The sequence below is a fragment of the Silurus meridionalis genome, chromosome 28 (genome assembly GCF_014805685.1).
Source record: "Silurus meridionalis isolate SWU-2019-XX chromosome 28, ASM1480568v1, whole genome shotgun sequence".
NCBI classification, from domain to species: domain Eukaryota; kingdom Metazoa; phylum Chordata; class Actinopteri; order Siluriformes; family Siluridae; genus Silurus; species Silurus meridionalis.
This window is the reverse complement of record NC_060911.1, coordinates 2,678,352-2,701,850: the sequence shown is the minus strand read 5'-3', so window position 1 is coordinate 2,701,850 and position 23,499 is coordinate 2,678,352. Positions and strand designations below refer to the sequence as shown.

The 23,499-nt window shown below is 38.9% G+C and overlaps 2 protein-coding genes across 8 annotated transcripts in view; both read right to left on the bottom strand.

Annotated features, from left to right (window-relative positions):
• Positions 1–1,499: 1,499 nt before the first annotated feature.
• Positions 1,500–16,939, bottom strand: chrnb5a (cholinergic receptor, nicotinic, beta 5a). Of its 6 annotated transcripts, none has more exons than XM_046842519.1 (7): positions 16,700–16,939; positions 8,110–8,255; positions 7,937–7,981; positions 7,437–7,546; positions 5,399–6,308; positions 4,529–4,690; positions 1,500–3,043 (listed from the first exon to the last, which is right to left on the bottom strand). In XM_046842519.1, the coding sequence occupies exons 1-6, from the start codon at positions 16,764–16,766 to the stop codon at positions 4,544–4,546; spliced, it is 1,425 nt and encodes a 474-aa protein (XP_046698475.1). In that variant the 5' UTR covers positions 16,767–16,939; the 3' UTR covers positions 1,500–3,043; positions 4,529–4,543. The 6 variants fall into 6 exon arrangements, with proteins under 6 accessions (XP_046698475.1, XP_046698474.1, XP_046698473.1 ...); XM_046842518.1 differs by having other exon boundaries at positions 4,544–4,690; XM_046842517.1 differs by having other exon boundaries at positions 4,548–4,690.
• The window catches only part of rnf38 (ring finger protein 38), a 38,456-nt gene continuing 23,038 nt past the window's right edge, over positions 8,082–23,499 (bottom strand). Inside the window, exon 14 of one of the 2 annotated variants that reach the window (XR_006924798.1) lies at positions 8,082–8,100. The gene's annotated coding sequence lies outside the window, so the exon portion shown is untranslated. Of the gene's footprint in view, positions 8,101–18,749; positions 18,769–23,499 lie in introns of those variants that run through there. The other variant, XR_006924797.1, reaches the window with a different exon arrangement.

Genomic DNA, 23,499 nt, shown 5'->3' with positions numbered 1-23,499 from the left:
GGAGCCAGAACAGATATTAAACAGAGACAGTATGTCTGTCTTTTTCTCTCCCTCTCTCTCTCTCTTTCATCACACGCACACACACACAGGTTCAGACAAGCCATGGATGTAAAGATGGACAGTGATGCAGTGAAAGAAAAAGAGAGAGAGAGAGAGAGTGAGAGAGAGTGACCATCGCCCCTCTGTTTTTTGAGACCAGGCTCTTGTCGACTAATGCAGAGCTAATTTTTAAAAAGCTTTCCGAGAGAAGCACTCTGAGCGTGTTTTGAAAGCATTCGCTTAGTGGGGTCGGAGCATTACGGCCGGAGTGCTGTGTGTGTGTGTGTGTGTGTGTGTGTGTGTGTGTTTGCAAACACAGCACCGTCAGCGAGCGGAAGTAAGGGTTCTCCGAGTCTCTAAATGAGCGAGAGTGATAATGCTTGAAGCATTGATCCAAATCTTTAAAAAATTACTCGCACAGCAATTTGTTACTTTGTTTTCATTGCAGAGCAAAACATAACAACTGATATCAAGCAGTAATGGACTCGATGTGAGAGTGCAGTCACTGCTGGTAGTGGTGATGGTGTGTGTTTATGTGTAAAGGTTCTGTGTTCAAATCCCAGCACTGTTAAAAGGTGAGTTACAAACACAGAGGCCCTGACCCTATTTTAATGGGCCTGTCACATGGGTCACAGGAGACCATGCCTCCTTCACAATGGCCTACTTCATAGTGACTAACAGGATCAGAGGCCACACCTCCTTTATAGAGACTGAGAGGACGAGAGGCCACACCACCTTCACAATGAGGAAATGGATCTGAGGCCACACCTCTTTCACAATGATTAACACTGACAGGATGAGAGGCCACACCCCCTTCACAATGATTGACACTGACAGGATGATAGGCCACACCTCCTTCAAAATGATTATCACTGACAGGATGAGAGGCCACACCTCCTTCAAAATGACTGACACCGACAGGATGAGAGGCCACACCCCTTCACAATGATTGACACTGACAGGATGATAGGCCACACCCCCTTTAAAGTGGCTAAACAGATCTGAGGTCTATTTCACATGGACATGTGTACATTTTAAATTGTTTAATTAGCAGTGCCACTGATCAGTGTATGTAGACTCTCAGCCTAATCTACCACATCAATTATTCAGCGTCTGTACAGTTATTTACACATAAAACCTGCCTTCTCTTTAATTACATTAGCTTTTAACTGAACTCACTCTTCTGCTTAGTACAGGAAGTACAGGAAGTCTCTCACACAAAAACAAAACAAATGTAAAGGTGTTTATCCACCTTTATCCCACACAGTCTCCTCACGCTGGTTCCATTTTCTCTCCTGCATCTCCTCACTCCCTCCCTGCTACTCTGTTGTGATTGTACAGACATCTAGCAGAGACACGGAGCAGAAATGTGAGAACGCTGACAGAAAAAGAAGGAGGCAGAAAACCCACAAAACGTGTAACTAGTAACAAAAGAAAGTTATTTTATTGTCTAATATCCCCAATAATGACAAAATGATTTCACAAAAAAAATAAAAATAAATTCACAGCATCTTTCACTTTATCTCCATTAAGGCAATTAATTAAAAGGGACACGTCAAAACATATATGTAGTTATTTATACACCAGATCAACAAAAAAATGTTTTGCATGTGTGTGAGGCTAAACTAATCTTTGGAAACACTGCTTCTACAAAGAGAGAAAAAAGACAGGTGGAAAGACAGATTATGTTGTGAAATAATTCAAAGCTGCAGTGTGTAGCACGGTGACAACCTTTTGGGGGATGTTGGGAAGAAACCAGACGGATACGGTGAGAACATGTGAGCTGTGGCACAGACAGTAACGTGAACTCAGGATCGAATTTGGTGACCCTGGAACTGTGAGGCTGGCTATAAGAACGGAAAAATGTGCTTAGTGCAGCTGTAATTCTGGGAGTGCAGTGACAAATTTACACAAAATATACCTTAATATCTTTATTTATTCATGTTGTCTTATTTTTATTTTTACTTTAATCTTGACTTTAAACTTTCACTGTGAGCAACTGCATCCAAACCGTTTCCCTATGGGATTAATAAAGTATTGTGTTTCTGATTCTGATGATAAAAACTAAACCGTAACTCTCTGCATGCATAGCACTTCAGTCCGTTTACACACATGGGAAAGTTCCTATGAAGGTCATAAATACATTTGACAAATACATTTTATGTTGAAAAAAAACCACTACTTTCATCTTTATCGTGTATTATAAAGAGTCAACCTAATGCATTGTAATAAGTAGCATTTATAACACATTATAGCACTTATTTATCACCAAATAAACCAACCTTTTTTTTTTTTTACCTCGACATAAAATTAGTTTTACCAAAAACAAATCATACTACAAAACCTTGTAAATGTAGTGCTCTAAATTAAGATTAAATCAACCTTGATTTTCTTTATAAACAGTACTCAAATGAATGCTACATTTTAATAAATTATTATAATGCATTATAATATATTTATGAGCCATTATACTATACATATTGCCTTTATACTAAGTGCTAGTAGTCTTATGCAGGTAATGCACACTTTACTTTTTGTTGATATAAAAGACACTTACCAAACCCTATATGGTCATGTGATTAGATTAGACAGCCTCATTTCTAGTTGTTTTATTGCAGCCGTTTGTAAGTGTTAACCAGACCCTAGAAAAAATCCTGAAATTCCCATACTGGATATTAGGATTATAAACCTAGTAGTAAAAAACAACATTATGCAAAATAAGTATTGGAGCAAACATTTGGGTGTGTAAATGGTAAGAATGTAGTGTGTTAACGTGTCTCTGTTAGACTTCACAGTGCATAAGTACAGTTCTGAATACCCTGATTAGGCGAAATCAGTCTTCATCACCACACAGCTGCAGATCCTGGCAGGCACTGCGTGTTTCCTCACCCCATCAGGGTGAGTACGTGTGGTGGAGCTCCGTCTTTTATTCGGATCCTGAGACTGATGCGTGTTCTGATGTACTGTTGGGTTTAGAGCAGCACGTGCTGATTAAACGCTGAAGCTGAAACAGGAAAAAACAGTTTCAAAGATCAAAATTATTTCATGACTTATGGCTTTAATTACTCCCTCATCACTCACTCATTCACTCACTTAATCACTCACTCATCAATTACTCCCTCATCACTCACTCACTTATTTATTTACTCACTCACTCATTTATTTACTCACTCCCTCATCACTCACTCATTCACTCACTTTCTCAATTTCTCACTCATTAATTACTCCCTCATTCACTCACTTATTTACTCACTTACTCAATCACTCACTCACTCATTTACTCACTTACTCAATCACTCACTCATCACTCACTCACTCATTTATTTACTCACTTACTCACTCACTCATTTATTTACTCACTTACTCACTCACTCACTTATTTACTAACTTACTCACTCACTTATCAATTACTCCCTCATCACTCACTTACTCAATTTTTACTCACTCACTTACTCATTCAATCACTAATTTACTAACTTACTTAATCACTCACTCATCAATTACACGCTCATCACTCACTCACCCATTTATTTACTCACTCGCTCACTCATCAATTACTTCCTCATCACTCACTCACTCATTTATTTACTCACTTACACTCTCACTTTTTACTCACTTACTTAATCACTCACTCATCAATTACTCCCTCATCACTCACTCGTTTATTTACTCACTTACTCACACATCACTCACTCACTCCCTTATCATTTACTTTCTCATCACTCACTCACTCCCTCATCACTTACTCACTCCCTCATCATTTACTCCCTCATCACTCCTCACTCCCTCATCATTTACTCCCTCATCACTCACTCACTCCCTCATCATTTACTCCCTCATCACTCACTCACTCCCTCATCATTTACTCCCTCATCACTCACTCACTTCCTCATCATTTACTCCCTCATCACTTACTCACTCCCTCATCATTTATTCCCTCATCACTCCTCACTCCCCCATCACTCACTCATCATTTACTCCCTCATCACTCACTCTCTCACTCCCTCATTACTCACTCACTCCCTCATCATTTACTCCCTCATCACTCACTCCTCCCTCATCATTTATTCCCTCATTACTCACTCACTCCCCCATCACTCACTCATCATTTACTCCCTCATCACTCACTCTCTTACTCCCTCATCATTTACTCCCTCATCACTCACTCACTCCCCATCACTCACTCATCACTCACTCACTTACTCAATCACTCACTCACTCATTTACTCACTTACTCACTCACTCATTTACTCACTTACTCACTCACTCATTTACTCACTTACTCACTCACTCATCACTCCCTCTCTCACTCACTCATCACTCACTCACTCCCTCATCACTCCTCACTCCTCATCACTCACTCCCACACTCCCTCATCACTCACTCACTCATCACTTTCTCTCTCACTCGCTCATCACTCCCTCTCTCACTGGCTTATCACTCCCTCTCTCACTCACTCATCACTCCCTCTCACTTGCTCATCACTCACTCTCTCATCACTCACTCACTCATCACTCGCTACAGGTGTGTTGTAGCTCTGGAACAGGGGCTGGACGAAGAGGCTGAGTGTTCCTATCAGACACACGAGGATAAAAACCCAGAGAAACAAACGGTCGATCACCATGGCGACATACTTCCAGTCTTCAATTACCTGCAAAGTCACACAAGTGCGTTTTTTAGGGTGTTACTCAGTGGGTGCTAACACATTCATGTTAGATTCTTAGGTGTTGCTAGGTGGTTGCTAGACTTTTGCTAGGTGGGGCTATGATGTTCCAAAGGTTGTCAGGGTGTTGCTAGGTGGTTGCTAGGTGGAGGCTATGATGTTCCAAGTGGGTATTGGGTGTTGCTATCATATTCCAGTTGGTTTCTACGGAGTCTATCAATGGTCGCTCTGCTAACCCAGTTGGTTGGTAAGGTGTTGCTAGGTAGTTTCTATGACTTTCCGATTGGTTGCTAGGCAACTGCCAAAACATTCTAGTTAGTTGATAAGGTGTTGCTAGGCATTCACAATTATATTCTAGTTAGTTGCTACGGTGTTGCTAGATAACTGCCATCATATTTCAGTCGGTTTCTAAGTTGTTGCTCAGTGGTTGTTTTGCTAACCTGGTTGGTTGCTAGGATGCTGCTAGGTGGGTGCTATGATGCCCTAAATGGTTGTTAGGTTGTTGCTATCATATTCCAGTTGGTTGCTAGGGTGTTTCTGTGTGGTCCCTTTGCTAACTTCTGCCTGAAATAGAAGCCCCTCCAATTCTTCCCCCACGAAAAAATGACCCACTTCGGAATGTTGTTACGAGCAACCGTAAATATAATTTTTTCCAAAGCACAAGCAGTGGTTTCAGTCGGCTGTTATCTTCCTCACCCCTTCATCATCATCCTCGTTCTTCATGTGTTCAGCAATGAAGCAAACGCCCTCTATGGCCACATCCACCTCTGTGTCCTGCCTGACTCTGACCCTCTGCCCAAACTCTGAGCCCTCAGGCAGCTCGGCCGTCCTCCAGGCCCCCAGAGCGAACTGGTCGCCAGAGAACGACTTGCTGCGATGTTTCCTCCGGAATCTTTCACGCACGTTAGAGCGACCCGGTCGCCGCATGAGCAGGAAGACAGGCAGTTGGTGCAGAAAGATGCGCTGCACCCAGACAGGCATGTGGTGTGTGGACGGCGAGCGGTGGTGCACGTTAAGCACGCACACACTGGTCACGATGGAGAAGGTCACCAACACCATGGTAAACATCAGATACTTTCCGATTAGCGGAACAGCCAGAGAAGTAGGCGGAACGATCTTGGAGATGAGTAAGAGGAAAACGGTGAGGGCCAGAAGCACCGAGATGCACAGCGTTATCTTCTCACCGCAGTCTGACGGCAAGTAGAAGACGAGAACGGCCAGGGACGTGATGAGCACGCACGGGATGATGAGGTTTATGGTGTAGAACAGTGGTTTGCGGCGGATCACAAAGTCGTACGTGATGTCAATGTAGGTGGCATCGTCTGGGTCTTCGTTCTTGCGTCCTGGCAGAGACACGATGTCCCACTCGCCGCTAGGTGTGAAGTCATCCCGACTGGCGAAGTCAGAGATCAGCACCAGGTCGAGCTCGGTGCGGTCGTACGTCCACGAGCGGAACTTCATCGTGCAGTTCTGCTGGTCAAAGGGGAAGTTGCGGACCTCGATGGCACAGGCACTCCTGTAGATGGCCGGAGGAAGCCAGAACACATCGCCCGTGTTGGAGACGATCGCGTTGCAGTAGAATGACACTTCATACACACCATCTGCACTGTGACAGACAGGAAATGGCAGGAGGTCAGCTCAAGGACATGTTTTAGGGCTGCTCAGTTAATTTAAATTTGGAATAACAAATAAGGAAACTTTTTTTTTAAACAACTACTGCACTAAATTACCACTTTTATTTACATTTAGCATTTAATAGATCAGGAAAATAAAAATACATTTTTTAATTAAAAGGAAAACATGCTCATAATGAAAAAAAAACAACATAATGTTTTCTAAATTGAAATAAAAAATGAGAAAATAAATAAAATATAAATAAATATTATATATATATATATATATATATATATATATATATATATATATATATATATATATATATATATTTTTTTTTTTTTTTTTTTATGTATATTTCTACCATAAACTTTCTGCATAAATGTGGTAATTGTATGTGTGTGGTAAAAATGTAAAAATGTTTTACCAAAGCTAGTGCGTAATCTGTCCTATTTTCCCCCTCCTTCAGAACAGTCTCATGTACAGTTCCTCAATTAAAAACGAACATTGGCTTATTTTAGTAAGAGATTACGCAGCCCGCCCGTGGAGATGCCTCTTCATCAAATTAGCTCATGATCACATGCAATAACCGCTTTTCATTTAGTTTATTTACGTCTTGAACATCTGTTTCCACCCTCCCCTGCTGTCATGACTGATTTTGCTTTAGGAATTAAACAGAGAGGTAAAGCTCTGTGTAAAATTAGACAAAAGTAAAACATCTATACATATACACATATACATATATAATCTACAGTGACCTGGATCTTGTAGCCCGAAACATTGAGCATTTTGTTGCCTAGGTGACAATCAGTCAGCTAATTGACTAACAAGGAACACTCGTAATTAATTTACTTCCTGTTTTCTTATTCTATTTTGCAGGATTTGGGAATAACAAAACTCCTGTATCTACTGGAGAATATTTGATAAATAAAATAATACATCAAAAAAATTCAATTTTCTGATCCATGATTTCTACTTCCTTCAATAATAAATGTGTTTTTCGTTTCCGATCATCAAGCATGGATTTATTTTATAAAAGATTCAGGTGCGTTTAGATACAAGTAACTAAATCAGATTTATTTATGTAGCCTATACTTTATCTAGAGGAACTTCAGCATACTTGTTGTAGAGGACGATATCAGGAAGCCAGATGTGGGGGGAGGGAATTCGTAGTTTCTGGATGCCGTCGTAGTTGTCTGGGTCCCAGACGAGTCTGTAATCGTTCCACTCCTGCAGAGTAACGATAGTTACATCAAACAAGCTCAAGTGAAAAACTGAAATACTGCAACTGTTTTCATTTCTTCATTGTAGGCACGTCATGTCTATTCAGTACATTGTTAGGTTTAATCCCAAATGCTTTACTATTCACTATAGGGGCTTACTACATAGTGCACTAGACTCCATTTACAAATCAATCCCTAAAAACATAGAATATTATTAATATTTAATATTTATTTAGAAATAAATTTCACCCTAATTGGCAGGAGTTTTTAGATCTATTTTGTGGCACAAGAGTCATTTATATAAAATGTTTAGAAAAGCCCCTACATATCTAAATACACTAAACAACAGGATGTGTGACAGTGTATATGTGTATTAATGAGCTGCAGCTTAGATCACCTGTGTGAGCCACACGTTAGTCGTCATGAACTGTTCCCTCTCGTTCTGCAGTGATGAGAAGAGTAAATGAGCATAGGATTACAAGAGTGTACTTAGTGTTTAGAGTCTAGTTTGAAAACAGGGTGTGTGTGTGTGTGTGTGTGTGTGTGTGTGTGTGTGTGTGTAGCACTCACCACACTGATCAGCTGAGCCAGGGACACTTTGATGCCGATGGTGACCTGCTGACTTTTATTGATCGCCGGTCTGATCAGCTTATTGTAGCGATCTGAGCCGAGGAGAAAATCCACCAACTTCTCTTCAGCATCAGCTGATTGGGAACCTGACGCAAACACACACTATATAAAATATCCTTTTAAATGTAAGAAAATCCTAGACAGGACAAAAAGTAGTTCATTTACACTAGCGGCAATAATTAACATCGATTCCAATAAATTCTCTGATTGTTGGAGAAAGATAAATGTGTCTAGATAAATGTGTTGATGTGATGAAGACTGGACACAATATATAGGAAGAGCAGCAATATGGCATTAAATGTAAGCATGTTTGGCATGCTAAATTATATATCATGCACCGAATATTTTATTATATTTTCAACCTGTGTATGTGTAAAAGATCTAAAATCGCTGTGTTGCAAAAACTTGGAATCAAACGTCATAAAATTAGTTAAACTAAGTCGACCGTTGTTTTACAAGATTGCGGTATTACTACATCCGATAGCAGAGTTTGTTAGAAAACTTAAGAAGGAGGTATTAGTCAGGACAAGGCTGTGGTTTAGTTATAAAATACATCCCAAAATTTGAACATTCCATAAAATACAATACAAAACATGGCACAACTGCGAGTAAAGAGGGTAAAGGGGCGGTTAGTTAAAGTAGTAAAAGGTCAGCGGATTATTGCACATCTGTTTTTGAAAGGCATATCCACTAAGGATGCAAGCGTTGCTATAGCAGCAGTGATTGGACGAGCAAAATCTATTTAAAAGTGATGGACAAGGAGGCAGTAATTCCCACTGCTGAGCACATGATCATTTAGTTCACTGCGTTTCATTACTATTCACTTTTTAGTCTTTGCAAAGTCACAATATTTGTCCGAGTGATGATAAAGCTTTACTTAAAAGCTTTATAATGATGTCTTAATGATGACTAAGATTGATTTCTGCCAGGCATGACAGCTTCATCTCTGGAAGCAAGACAGTGCTAAAACTGAGGCAACACTAACAAGGTAAACTACGCTAGATTCGAACAACAGGCATGTTTAAATGCCTTGTAAATGAATGCAGCTTCCACAACAGTACATACAGAATGCTGACAGACTCTTACACTCTTACACATTATGTTTATGTGCACGTCTCATCAGCTACAGAAAAACCACACACACTATCAAAAAAAACACTCCACACTACAGTAATGTGTGAAAATGTGTATAAGTGACAGGTCAATGCCTGCTTTTCTTGGTGAACATGATGCTCCAGTCATTGGTCCGAGATGATGTCACATGTAATTTTTGTTGTTTGTCAGGCCCAGATGCCTCCCACACACACACACACAAACACACACACACACACACAATATATATTTTGTGTTTTGTATGTCAAATAATCCCTTGTGTTTCACTCCAGTAAAAGTAAAGCTCCTGCGTTTATATTTCTACCCGAGTAAAATCACTAAAAGTTCTCACTTTCGAAACAGACATAAGTATGAAAAGTAAAAGCAGAAATGTTTAAGCAGTGATGTGAATAATGGATGCAGTTCAGTGTTCCATTCTCCTGCACAACAGACCTTTATAAGGAGAGAGATTTCTACAGACACCCTCACCCTCACCCTCAGAGAACCCTCACTCCACAAACACTCTCACTCGAAGCGTGAGGTTACACTTGTGCTCTCGCCACAGAATCTTATTTAACGCTCTTTATGTTTTCACTTTAAAAAATTGAAAATAAAAAGTAGTGATGAACAGCATGTTTTGAAATGTAGTGGAGTGAAAAGTAAGATATTAAACATTCAAACGTAATTTCATTTCCCAGAAAGAAAATATTCTGTTAAAGTGCAGATACTTGAAAAATGGACTTAAGCACAGCAAATTTACTTTCTTGCAGCCATGTATCAAAAGCAGGAGCAGAAGTAAGTGCAGATAATTATTTATCTGTATTTCTATTTACTTGAAACTTGACCAATGTAATCTTGAGCAATAAGTAAGCACAGTGCAACGTCAGACTTTAAACTGTCTGAACGTGAAATTGGTGCATGACACATGACAGATTCAGCTGAATACGATAGGAATACTATTGGCATAATCTTGACACCAGGAAAACAAAAACAAAAAAAGGAATCAGACTTTAAAACTAAAATATATGTATCTGATATACTGTATAAGAATAAAACACTTGTTTTTTCTGTATCAGAGTTGATTAACTTCCTAAAGTATAAATACATGCTCTAAAATGATATGCATCTCCTATTTCACGCTGATAAGGCAGTGAGTGTTTGATATAATAAAAAAATGTTTTAAAATGTTTCTCGCCATTATTGTTGCTTGTGACCCATAAAGTGCAGTGTGGTATAAATACATTTAAAAAGATAACGTCCCTAACACCATGAATAAATGTTTATATATTAATAAATGTGTCCTTTATTTAAGACCTGAAGCACATATCTTTATCTTTTCCTGACACATGCTGAATTAATAAATTATAGCGCCACAAACCATTTGCAGAAAATCCTTTGGCTTTCTCATCCTTTTTTTTTTTTTTTTTTTTTGAGAAAATTTATAATCGGTGTAGACGTTAATCCCCTTTGCCCTATTTGACACATAAATCCCAAAGTGTTAGATGGCCAGAGTCAGGGCCAAAGCCTTCTCCGTTACAGTAAAATACATAATTTGATGTTAGTTAAACTTTTTATAAAAGTAGGGCACAGACCTGTTCACCACTAGCGCTTCACCTGTCATAGAAATGGCCTTAAAGAAGTGCTTTAAGCTGCTTAAAAGCCACCTCGAAAAACTTTAATAAAATTTGACTTTGGGGAATTAAAAAATGGTTCAAAAAAACGTTTGGACAAGTTTAGGACAAGGATTGTGAGATTGGCAGACATTTAAATTATTTTGACAACCGATTAGTTGTTTCCTTTAAATTTATAATCAAAAAGTAAAAACGCCTTAAAACTTATTCGTGCAAACCATTTTTTAGCTCTATATAAGTGCTATATAAGTATCCTGTGAAAATTCAGGTGAAGCTAATTTTCATCAATTTCTGTATTTTTATAATTTACAATGTCTTTCATATAGTAAGTGTCTTCTTTAAAAAAATTACTATACAGTACTGTTGCATTACAGTTTCTCCCTGTAAAATAAAACAAGGAAAAGGCATAAAAAATTAATTTTTAATAAAATCAACCATTAACATAAACTAAATAGAGAATATTATAAAAGTTTTTATTTACAAAATATTAACTTATTTTAAAATGTAAACAGTGGTTTAAAAATAGGTTAATCAGGTAAAAGTACCATTACTAAGAAAAAGGCAAGTTGAGCATGTAGTCAGACACGTTTATCTTATTAATTCCAATATATATTGCTCATAAACTCATCTGCAAATTTTTGCTTTATCTTAAGGGACTGCAGTGATTATTTCTGACATAATACGTTTACAATAGCAGCTTGTTTACATTTTGGAATACAGCTTTAAATTTGATATAAAAAATGCACACTTAGGTTTAGAAAGTATTTAGCTAAAAATACTTTCCTGAAGTAGCTGTTACTTATTGCACAGAAAGGGTCACATTCAACAGCTTGAACGAATAGACATAATTTAATCTCTTGTATTAAAATAAAGATATTTAGAGTTTAGCGTTATTATAGAGTGTGATTATGTGACTGTGTGTATTATAGAGTAGTTTTAATGCTGGTTAATGGAGCATAAATATAAATTCTCACAGACCCATTCGCTTCAATTATCGTTTAATCAAAAACACGGTTTCCGTTTTGTTTTATTCACCTTCCATTATCTTCCATCATCCACACGGCATTTTAAACACGGCAAAGGTTAAATACGCTTTAATGGAGTTAAAGTACATCTTTCTTTATTACACATTTTCTTTGAGAGGATCTTAAATCTTGAGCGTTTCTTTCTGCCATGAAGATAAATGGACCTCAGCATGGTTTGCTGTCAAGCCAATCTTGCTAAACATTTTTGATTTCCGTAAATTGTTTACCCTTGAGGGCCCTATTCATAATAATATCACTCATGCTTTTAGGGGAGCGTAGGATGAAGTACATTGCCACCCTGATTGGATTTTGCGTCTGGACTTTCATTTTGGATTTGGAGTTGCCCATTGTTCAACATCAAATGAAAGAAAATAATGCATACTTCACAGTGGCTTTTGCAAAACAATTAAATGATTAAAAGTATGATAATATGTAACATACTTCATGGTTGTGTGATGCACCTGGAATGCTGTTTCACTTACCATGTACACAAAGGCTAAGTAGATTAATTAGCATGCGGTGAATCGGGAATGCACAAATTCTCCTTCTAACATAACACATCAACCTTACTACATCATATCCAAAATGTTCAGCATGTTTGAATTGACTTTGACTTCATGTCAAAAAGACAACATGCTACATTAAAAACGTTAAGGACTATGGCTGTGCAGTCATTTAACTAGTTTGGGTTTGTATTAATAGGGGCTGCAACAACTAATTGATAAAATCGATAATAATCAATAATGAAATTAGTTGTCGTTATCGATTAGTTGGGCTGCTTAAGTAACGGGTTAGTGTGACAGTGAGATAACACAGCCGCCTTGTAACTTCGGGAAAGTCGCACTGGATAGAAGCAGCATATATATATATACAGTATATATTATAAAACCTGTTAGCTCGCTGCGCTTCTCCGTTCCATTCTTCTTTTATAGCATTTGTCTACTACAACAGTAACTTATCTATTTTTAAACGTGATTTACTGCAGCTTTACTGTAAGTTCAAATGCTTGTTTTCAATGTTTGTATATTAAATGTATGCATATATCATTTAACTATTATACAACAATTCATTAATTATACAATATAAATTAATTATATATTCTAGATGCTTATATATTCACAACTGAACAAAATGTGTATTTTCTAAAAATTATCAAAACAATGTTATTTTATATTGATTTTTAAAAAAAATATTTGTCTATTTGCCATCTGCATTTATAATTAAAAACAATAAAAATGTTGATTTACACAAATTGCTTCACCTTTTATACTCAAATACTGTTTGTTTATTTATTTATTTATTTATTTATTTATTTTACAGAAAGAAACAGCTCAGCATGAGTAAATCTGTTCAACGGATAAATACCCATGCACTCCTCAACATGTAGCCACTTTAAGCTTTAAAATATCAAAATTAATGACAGTTAAACTCAATATTTGGCTTTTGCATTTTTTTAATGTACACTTTTGTACATAAATACCCTGAATAAGGGTAAATGTTTTATTCAATGAATCGATAAAATAATCATCTGATTAATCAATAGATTACAAAGTAATCGTTAGTTGCAGTCCTAGTATTAATGCACTTAAACAGCTATCCAACCTCAATAATTAATCCAAATTATCACCAAAAATGTGGTGTCCACACCTCAGTGTTTGTTGTTACAAAATGTGGACTTTGAGTATTTATATCTCTGCAGCTTGACTTTTATGGAATCTAGTCTGTGATTTTGTATTTCCATATTGTATTTGCTGACTTATTCCATCCCTCTCTCTTTCTCCCAATCACTTTTACTGTATCCCAAATGCGTTATCATTTTCCTTGACTCCTTTAACTTATTATATAGACTAAATATGAGGGAGGGAGGGAAGGAAGGAAGGAAGGAAGGAAGGAAGGAAGGAAGGAAGGAAGGAAGGAAGGAAGGAAGGAAGGAAGGAAGGAAGGAAAGAAGAGAGTGTGTGTAGTTGAGAAAAATAGAGAGGGAGAGAGAAAGTGTGAGATGAGACTCCTTTTTCCATAGTAAACGCTGCACCAGAGTTGAAGCCAACCTTTCTAAATCCATGTGAAGCACAAAAGCTGCTGACCAGCAGGAAAAAACAATATTTCACCTGCTGAGAATTCAGAGAGATAGTGAATGAGAGAGAGAGCGAGAAAGAGAGAGAGAGAGAGTGAGAGAGGGAGAGACAGACAGACAGAAATACCTTCATAGTGCACTTTGTATGTTTAATAATTAAAGAATACACACTATTCCTGTCTGAGTGTGACAAACACAGAGTCTGACAGTATTGCGAAAAAAATGCTGACAAAAATCAAAAACAAAACAAAATCAATAGTAAATGGACTGACATTAGACATATAGGAGAGTAGTATAGGGTTTTTGGCAGATCTCTGCCGTAGTTATTTAACCTTCCTGTGTGCTTGCCGTCACAACCCTACCACTTCCCTCCACTTCCCCATGCCATACTGAGCTTAGAGTCTAAACGAGTGATGTCTATCAGCATTAGAGAACTTCCACATTAGTACACATATTTTGTTACAAACCTCGCAAAACGAACACTGAGTGGGTAATCATGCTTGTGCTGGAGCTCTGCAGACATCCATAAACCACAGGGTGCTCTTTTACCAACTGCCATCATATCCCACAATGCCTCATCCCAACAGGAAGCGTCTCTATCTTCCCAGAGCGATTGAACATGTGTTCTTCTACATTTTGCTCATATTGTTATAATAATAATGATAACCATCTAGTACTAATCTTCTGGGTTGTTGGGAAAATCTGCACTTTGCTATATTATATTTTTTAACCTTATAATCGATGTCTTTTGCACCGTGTGTGTTGAATGCAGAGATGGGAAGTAATAAAGTACAAATACAATACATTTTCTATTTGACTTCGCTTTTTACTTTCACTCATTACATTTTTTACACAAATATCTGTACTTTCTACTTCTTACCAGACCAGATAAAACCAGACTCCATTCTTCAGTTTTAATCTATTTGGTAATCCATATTTTTCTTCTTACTGCACATCGTTTCCAGCCCATCAACTGATTTCTTGTCATTGCGCAGCTTTTTTAATCTACCACTGCTGTATCATTTCCTGTCTCTCACACACCACAGACGTAGACTAGTTTATGAAGCTCACAATCAGCAGGCAGAAGTCAGTAAGAAGTCTGGGGTTAACATGGATGAGACAGAGGGAGTCAGTGATGTAAACATGAGTGAGAACAGACACATTCCTGATCACCTGATCATCATCATCTTTTCTCTGCTTGTGTTCTATATGGTAGATGTTCAGCCTGAATACGTTCATTAGAGAACAACATTTTAAATTCTTTTGTATATTAATATGACGTGAGATCCAGTTACCAGCGTGACACTAAAACAGGTAGTAATAATGACTACTTTTTACTTAAGTACATGTCAGAGCCCAAACTTTGATGAAAAAATGTAGTCAAAACTTTTACCCGAATCTTTTAAAACATGAGTATCTGTACTTCTACTTAAGTGATGGATGTGTGGACATTTGCCACCTCTGGTTGAATTTATAACTTCATCTGGAGCATCACCCAGAGTTCCTCTTCAATACAGTCTCAATATCTATGTATTGATCCACGTAACTATCTCTCTATCGATTCCTTTATCTATAACACTGATTCTTGTTTGTTCTCACCAGTGTTTTCAACACTGATCTCTCCCGACCACTCATGCTTAAATATGAATGACCTAATGATTTCCATCCTGATAGATCCGTCCAGGCCCAAATGCCTGCTCAGTAAGCTGATAGAATATATTTATATATTTGTGTGTGTGCATTATATTATGTACAATAGGTGTAAAATAGGTGTATGTGTTAAGAAATGAACCAAGCATCTTGTATTATACAATATAGGGCCAAAAGTATTGGGACACCTGCCTTTTCCACCCCGACTATGCGCTTCTACCCTAAACTGTTTCTTTCCCTTCATGTTAAATAAAAGACACAAACCTCTTCCAGCATGACGATACCCCTGTTCACAAAGCCAGCTCCATGAAAGTATGCTTTCCTTTGTTGGAGTGGAACATCTCCTGCTACAGAGGTCCAAAACTGTTGGAACACTGACTGTACACCAGGCCTCATCACCTCACCCACATCAGTACCTGACTTTAATAACACCCTTGTGGATGAATGAATCTCCACACGAATCTCTACAAGATCTAGTGGAACATCTTCCCAGAAGACTGGAGGTTATTATCCATACAGTTTGAATGGCATAAGGAGAGCTCTGGGGATTATTCATTACAATTGACTTCAACGAAAATACACACACACACACACACACACACACACACACACACACACACACACATTATTCCTTCAGAACGTTATTATATCAGGAGAACTGTACAAGTTATGATAATAATGTAATGGTAGACTGTATTAATTAATTTAAAATAATTATAATATGAAGTACATAGTGATTCCTGATCCTCAGCATGGTGGTGGATTGTTTTTTACATTTATAAAATGTAGTAATGTTAAAGAAACTATTTTATCTTGGATGAGAGCTTTCAGGGTTTTCACTTCTCTGCTGCTTTACGTTCAAGTACGTCGAGAAACACAGTAATGAAAACTTTAAATGGACTAAAACTGTAGAAGACGAAAAGGATGAGACAAAATATACACACATTTTTATAATATTGTAATTAAGGAATATTATAAGATGGTCAGGCTAACTGCTCCTGTCACCTCACCTCACCTCACCTCACCTCACCTCAGGTACCTCAGTGCTCAGTACTTACTGCAAGCCTGAAGGAAAAACAGAAAGACTCCCAACGGCCAGTTTGCTGCCATCATCTTCTTCTTCATCCTCCCATCAAGTTCCTCTTCGTCTTCTTGCCTTTTCTTCCTCTTTTTCTTCTTCCCTCCAAACCCTGAAATCAGAGGGAGAAAACGCGCCTCACTGCCGCTTCACTCAAGCGACCGTTACGCAGAAGAAGGGGCGCGCGCTTGCCGCCGCTGCTCACTGCGCTCGCGTGCGCAAGTACAAAACAGGGGGGAAACGCGGGAAACACTTTGCGCGCCCGCGCGCGCGACAGCTCGCGCTCCGCCTCTCCTTTGTAATGGCGCCAATTTTTTTCCCACCTTTAAAAATAAAAGAAAAAAGAGGAAGAAGAAGAAGAAGGAGAAGAAGGAGAATTTAAAAAAGTTGCCTTGGTGATTAATTTATAGCTTTGTTTTGTTTTGAAATTATTTACTGCCCTTTTGCCCCCCCAAAAAAGGAAGGAAGAAAGACTGGAGAGGTCACGTGACCTTTCTTAAAATACAAATGTGTATAAATATACACTATATTTCCAAAAGTATTGGGACACCTGCTCTTTCCTGCTCTATGTGGTTCTTTTCCAATCTGTTACCACAAATCTGGAAGCACTCAATTGCACAGGACGTCTTTAGATGGCGCTATAATGCCATTTTGCATTCACTTGAACTTGGAAACCCAAAACCTGTTCCAGCATGGTGATGCCCCTGTGCACAAAGTGAGCTCCTTGAAGATCTGGTGTACATGCTTTGGAGAGGAAGATCTTGCTGCTATAGAGCTCTGATCTCATCCCTACTGAACACCTTTGGGATGAATGTGAACGCTGACTGCACCCCAGGTCTCCTCACCTACATCAGTACCTGCCTTTCATTATACACTTGTGACTGATGAACACAAATATCCATAAACACACAACAAAATCTGGTGGAACATCTTCCCAGAAGAGTGGAGGGAATTAGAAGAGCAGTAGTTCTTCTTTTTTATTAAAAAAAATGCCACCACACTGGTATCAGTCCACCAATCAATCAGGAAATCAATATTGTGGAGTTTGGAAATACTCAGAAGCATTGATGCAGGGTGAATTTGGACGAATAAAGAAAAAGTATCCAAGCATCATTCAATTAAACCAAAATAAAAACATATACCATTGTCCTGCCCTTGTTTCAGTCGGAAATTTGTTTTTATGCATCGATAAATGAAGCTCCTACTGATTCTGCATTACGGCGAGTTGGTGAAATTTTCATTGTATATGGAATAATATAACAATTAAACCATGTAATATGTATAACAGTAAGATAATATGCACGTTATTGCATGTGATTACTGGAGATAATAGAGAGTAATGGTGCATTAGGTTAATACCTGTATCAGATTTTAATGAGAATTCAGCTTCATGTGAGATAGAAGATGTGGGAACCATGTGGCACGTCACATGCAGGTCAGCTGATCAGACTAACATCTGTTTTCCTACAGATAAATACGATAACACAAAATCTTTTTCTCTCTGCATGCTTGTCTTTGTGCACACTAAGACGATGTTGGTGTCTTGAGAAAGGTTTCCAGTGTCTGTACTTTTCAGGACAGGGCTTTGCTTTGCTCGCTAACAAGACAAATATGTTTTGTCTTCCTTCACCACATCCATGAACCTTCTCCTTGCTCTTCCTCTTTTCCTCGTTTCTGTTGTGTTTTGGTTTAAATAAAGTCTCTGGTCTCACACACACACACACACACACACACACACACACACACACACACACACACACACACACACACACAGTAAATCAGGTTTAGCTTGATTTGTCTGGAGCAGCATGGGTTTTGACTCAGACCTGACCTTTGTAGGCAGATGGCTCTGTGTGTGAGTGTGTGTGTGTGTGTGTGTGAGACAGAGAGAGATAGAAAAAGAGAGAGAGTGAAAGAGATAGACAGAGATGTCATGGTAACTGAAAACACAGCCCCACTTAAAAGTTTGTGCACCCCTACCTGTATAAGGTCCTAATTTTCAATTGTTGTATATTGTGATTTTGTGTGTGTGTGTGTGTGTGTGTGTGTTTTAATCATTATTCAGCAGGTTCTCATCTTTCTCTGTTTCTGTCTCCGTTCATATCTGCCAGCTCATCAGTTTACCTGACAGAGAATCCTCTCCTAATAGATCTAAGGTGTAAGCGATAGACATCTCTTGATTTCCCTCCCACCAGAAGCTTCCAGAGCAATTCCATATTTTCTTTCTTTCAAAAAATCAGAAGAGCGTTCGTCTCCACTCGAACACGGTCAATAAGGATAAGCCGATCGAGAATGTTATGGGCGGATTGGATGACAATTCCCAGATGTGCTGTCAGAGAAGATCACATCAGCGTTGTGGATGAAGCCAATATCTGGAGTCTGATATGGCGTGTGAGAGCCGAATCTTCAGAAACTGCTTTCATTTGATCATTTGTCTAAAAGATAATGCAAAGAAATAATGAATATATTGAGAGATGAAGTGATATTTAGCTCGTGTAGACTATATGGAACTGGAAATAGGCTTGTGTTCGTTTACAAACATGAACCGGATAGACTTTTGGGCAAAAGTATTGGGACAGCTGACTTTTCCAGCCAAACGTCATTCTTCATTGAACTGTTACCAAACAGATGGAGGCACACAAGAGTTTAGAACGTCTTCACTTCAACTATGAGACCCAAAACCTGTTGCAGCATGACAATGTTCCTGTGCACAAAGCCAGCTCCATGAAGATGTGCTTTGAATGGGTTGGATTGGAAGATCTCCTGCTATAGAGCTCCAAACCTGTTGAACACCTTTGGGATAAATTGTTCACGCTGACTGCACCCCAGGAACCGCCCTCCTTATCTCATGTGCATCAGGACCTGACTTTACTAAAATCACTGTGGCTGAATAGAATCTCACACAAAAATCAGTTTGAACATCTTCCCAAAAGAGTTGTATTTTTCTATTTTCTCTCTATCTCTCTTTCTTTCTTTCTCTCTGTTCTCATGATGTACCTTTAAAACCTTTCAACGTTTTTCCACATCTCTCCCTCCCTTCATCCCTTCTCCCTCTTTTTCCCTTTGCTTGTATCTCTCTCCCTGTATCTTTTTCTCCCTATCTCTTGCTTTTCTTGCATTTCTTTTCCTTTGTATAGTTTTCCCCAACTTTTTCTGTCTTTCATTTTACAGGCTCTATAAAACTCGTTGTGTGGCACTGACAGCTCCTCGCTAATCCTCCTGTGATGATCCATATGTTCGTCCACTTCTCCCTTTTTATCCCCTCACATCCATCCACACCTTCATTTAATCAATGGTCATCCCACCATTCACCTTGGTGTATATCAGAGCTGAAATATTTCCCCCCACAGCACGATGGCAGGTTAATAATCGAACATGTATATATCTCTCTGTGACAACTTTAAAGAAAAAAAGCCCGGGTTCATCTGTGACATCTAAAAAAACAACGAAGTGCTCTCTGGTGCTCTTGTCCTCCATGTTTGTTTTGTGTTGGCAACAAGCTAGCGGTGTGATGATTAGCCTATTTACCTTCACAGAACTGCGATGTGTTCAGTCAGAATTAACAAGCAAATATGTTGACTGATCTGAAGCAAATACGTCTTTGTACACACAATATACAATATATGAACAAAATCTTAAACACCTTTTTTTTTTACGTGTTTTTTTTTTTTTTACATCTTATTCTACATTTATTCCCATTTCAGCACCTTTAACAAATGTCTCCAAACAGTTTTACATTTATAAAGTTGTATAAAATCGTGTATAAGTGAAGAGAGATACAGGTAGAGCGAGAGATGAGGGTGGGAAAGAAAAAAAGAGACGTACAGGCAGAAAGGGAGATATAACGAGGCAAAGAAAGACGAAGTTATTTAAGTTGAACTTCTAATTCAGAACTCTCATTTTTCTCTCCTTTTCAGCTCGAACGCTTTTCAGTCCTCCCTCCAGGGACTCATCTAATGAACTTCACTTGAACTGAAAGAAACTGAACTTTTCTATGAGCTCTTATTAAGGACCAAGAGGAAAGGATGAAGGGGAAGTGGGCGTGGCCTGGTGTCTCATTGGCTCACCCTCTGGTCATATGCTAATATGGTGTCATGGCCAATAGAACAGGGGTTGAGAATGAACTTCAGTGTTGAACTTCAATGTTCAGTCAGTGTGGACGCTCTGCCACATGCTCTCAGCATTACAGTCTCTCTGTTCACTGCATGCAGTGTTTATTCAAGAATGAGTTATACGATTATACAGTGACAAAGACGCTCGGAGGAGTTTCTCTTCACTCCCAGTTAATGTCGGAGAGATGAGCCAAAAGAACGGAGAGAAAATCCAGAACAGTGCCAAACCACTAACTATCTGTCTAATTCAGTTACATATCAACTCTCTTAAGAAAGGTTTAGAAATATGTAATTCACACAGACAGACAGACAGACAGACAGACAGACAGACAGACAGACAGACAGACAGACAGACAGACAGATAGACAGATAGATAGATAGATAGATAGATAGATAGATAGATAAACTGCACCCCAGAAGCCTCCTCAGCACATCTCCATCAGTACCCGACTTTACTCACACCCTGAATGAACTGAATGAAGTGGGTGATTTGAGTTTGTGTGGTTTACGGTTTAATCCGTTCCATGTGCAGTCTGAAAAACGAGGCACAGAACAGAAAAAGAGCTTACGCAGCAGGAAACGTTACCCATGATGCAAAAACACGTTTCTTAGGGGAAGAAAGAATAATTAACTGGAGCTGAGTGCAGAAATGTGTTTACTTTATACATTCTCTGCATCTGCTGCTCTTTCATGTTTGGGGACGAATTGCATAAGCTGGACACGAGAACATCTGTCCACACACAATCTCACTTCCATACCACTTTTTTTTTTTTTAAGACTTTGTCTCAAAAGCAGATGAGGGAAGAAGAGTTTCTGCAGGGTTACAAGCTGGACATGATTGAAAAGGTCCTCAAATATCCTGAAGCAGTGCAGTGTTCGTCTCTGTGACTGGGCAAAGTCATTCATGAATAAAATATCCACATGAATTCATGCAGCAGTGTGGAGATTTGAGCAATAAGACGCGTTTTACGGAGGGGATTCAGTTATATAATAGAGATCTTTTGCAGAGAAATAAATCCGCTGTAGAGTTGAGCCAAAAAAAAAGGAGATTCTTGGGTCAAAAAGGGCTTTTGGTAAATACAATCATGAACTCAAACTCGTTTTTCCATCTTATTATTTAACTGGTTAAATCTAGTTTATCCATCCATCTATCCATTCACCCATCCATCCATCCATCCATCCATCCACCCTATCCATCCACCCCATCCATTCATCCATCCACCCACCCTATCCATCCATCCATTCAACCATCCATCCATCCACCCACCCTATCCATCCATTCATCCATCCATCCACCCACCCCATCATTCACCCTATCCATTCATCCACTCACTATCCATCCATCCACCCTATCATCCATTCACTCACTCTATCCATTCATCCATCCATCCATCCATCCACCCTATCCATCGAACCTACCCACCCTATCCATCCACCCCATCATCCACCCTATCCATCCACCCCATCATCCACCCTATCCATCCATCCACCCACCCTATCCATCCATCCTATCATCCATCCATCCACCCTATCATCCATCCACTCACTCTATCCATCCATCCATCCACCCTATCCATCCACCCATCCATCCTATCCACCCCATCATCCACCCTATCCATCCATCTACCCTATCATCCATCCATCCACTCACTCCATCCATCCATCCATCCCATCTATCCATCTTTAATCAGGAACTCTACTAGTACTCACACCTACATGTGATCTCTCTCTCCTTCTTCTCTCCTCACTGATGCTTTTTATCCAAGGTTATTTTCCTCAATTTTTTACTCCAAATGCAAATAAGGCTCGAGCCTGCGGTGCTCCCGAAGTCCCTTTCTGGACTCAGTATGACCTAAATGATGACACACTGCTCTCGTGTTGTTTTAAACATGGTCTAAATGAGCTTAGGTTTTATAGCCTGAAGGACCTTCGGTCTGAAATGACCTTGAGCTCATCGAATCTTTCCCAAATGGTGTAGACGCAGGTGCACAAAAAGCTGCTCAGAGTAGAACGAGGAACATGCGGTTGACTGGCATTTCAATAAATAAATAAATAGATACATCAATAAATAAATAAATGTCTGAGGGCAGTTTGACCTGATTACACCAAATCCTGTGCCCCTTCTGTCTTTTTTTTAATGTCTATAAAATCAGCTCGAAGGCCAGCAGTTAATGAGGCAGAATATAAAATAAACATATACGTAATAAAGTCAGTTTTCTAACAGAAAGGCCAAGCGTGCTGAGAGGGAGATGCTCATCTGATCAATAATTCATCCTTAAAAAGCTTTTTGGATGAAGAATAACTGAGCAGTTTATTAAAATGATCTCGTTTGTAAAGCTTCAGGTCTAGTAAGGCCTCTGATGCAGCTCCACCACTGGCCTCAGGAGCCACCTTTGGCAAAAGTTTTATCTTCACGGTCACTGTTTTCACATCTGATAGAAGGTGAAGCTTCATCATAGAATTCAATAACACAAGGCCCAGAGCTGCATCATGGGAACCGAGTTGAATCAATTTAAGCACTAAGACCTGAAAGATAGTAGATCGATTGTGTCAGTAAGGGGGTGGTGGAGCCAAGAAGACATTTGGGCTATGAGACCTGTGGTGGAGGTACCAGTCATTTTCGTGCAGTGATGTGTGTCCTAGTTAAACAGAATATGGTGCTTTTGGC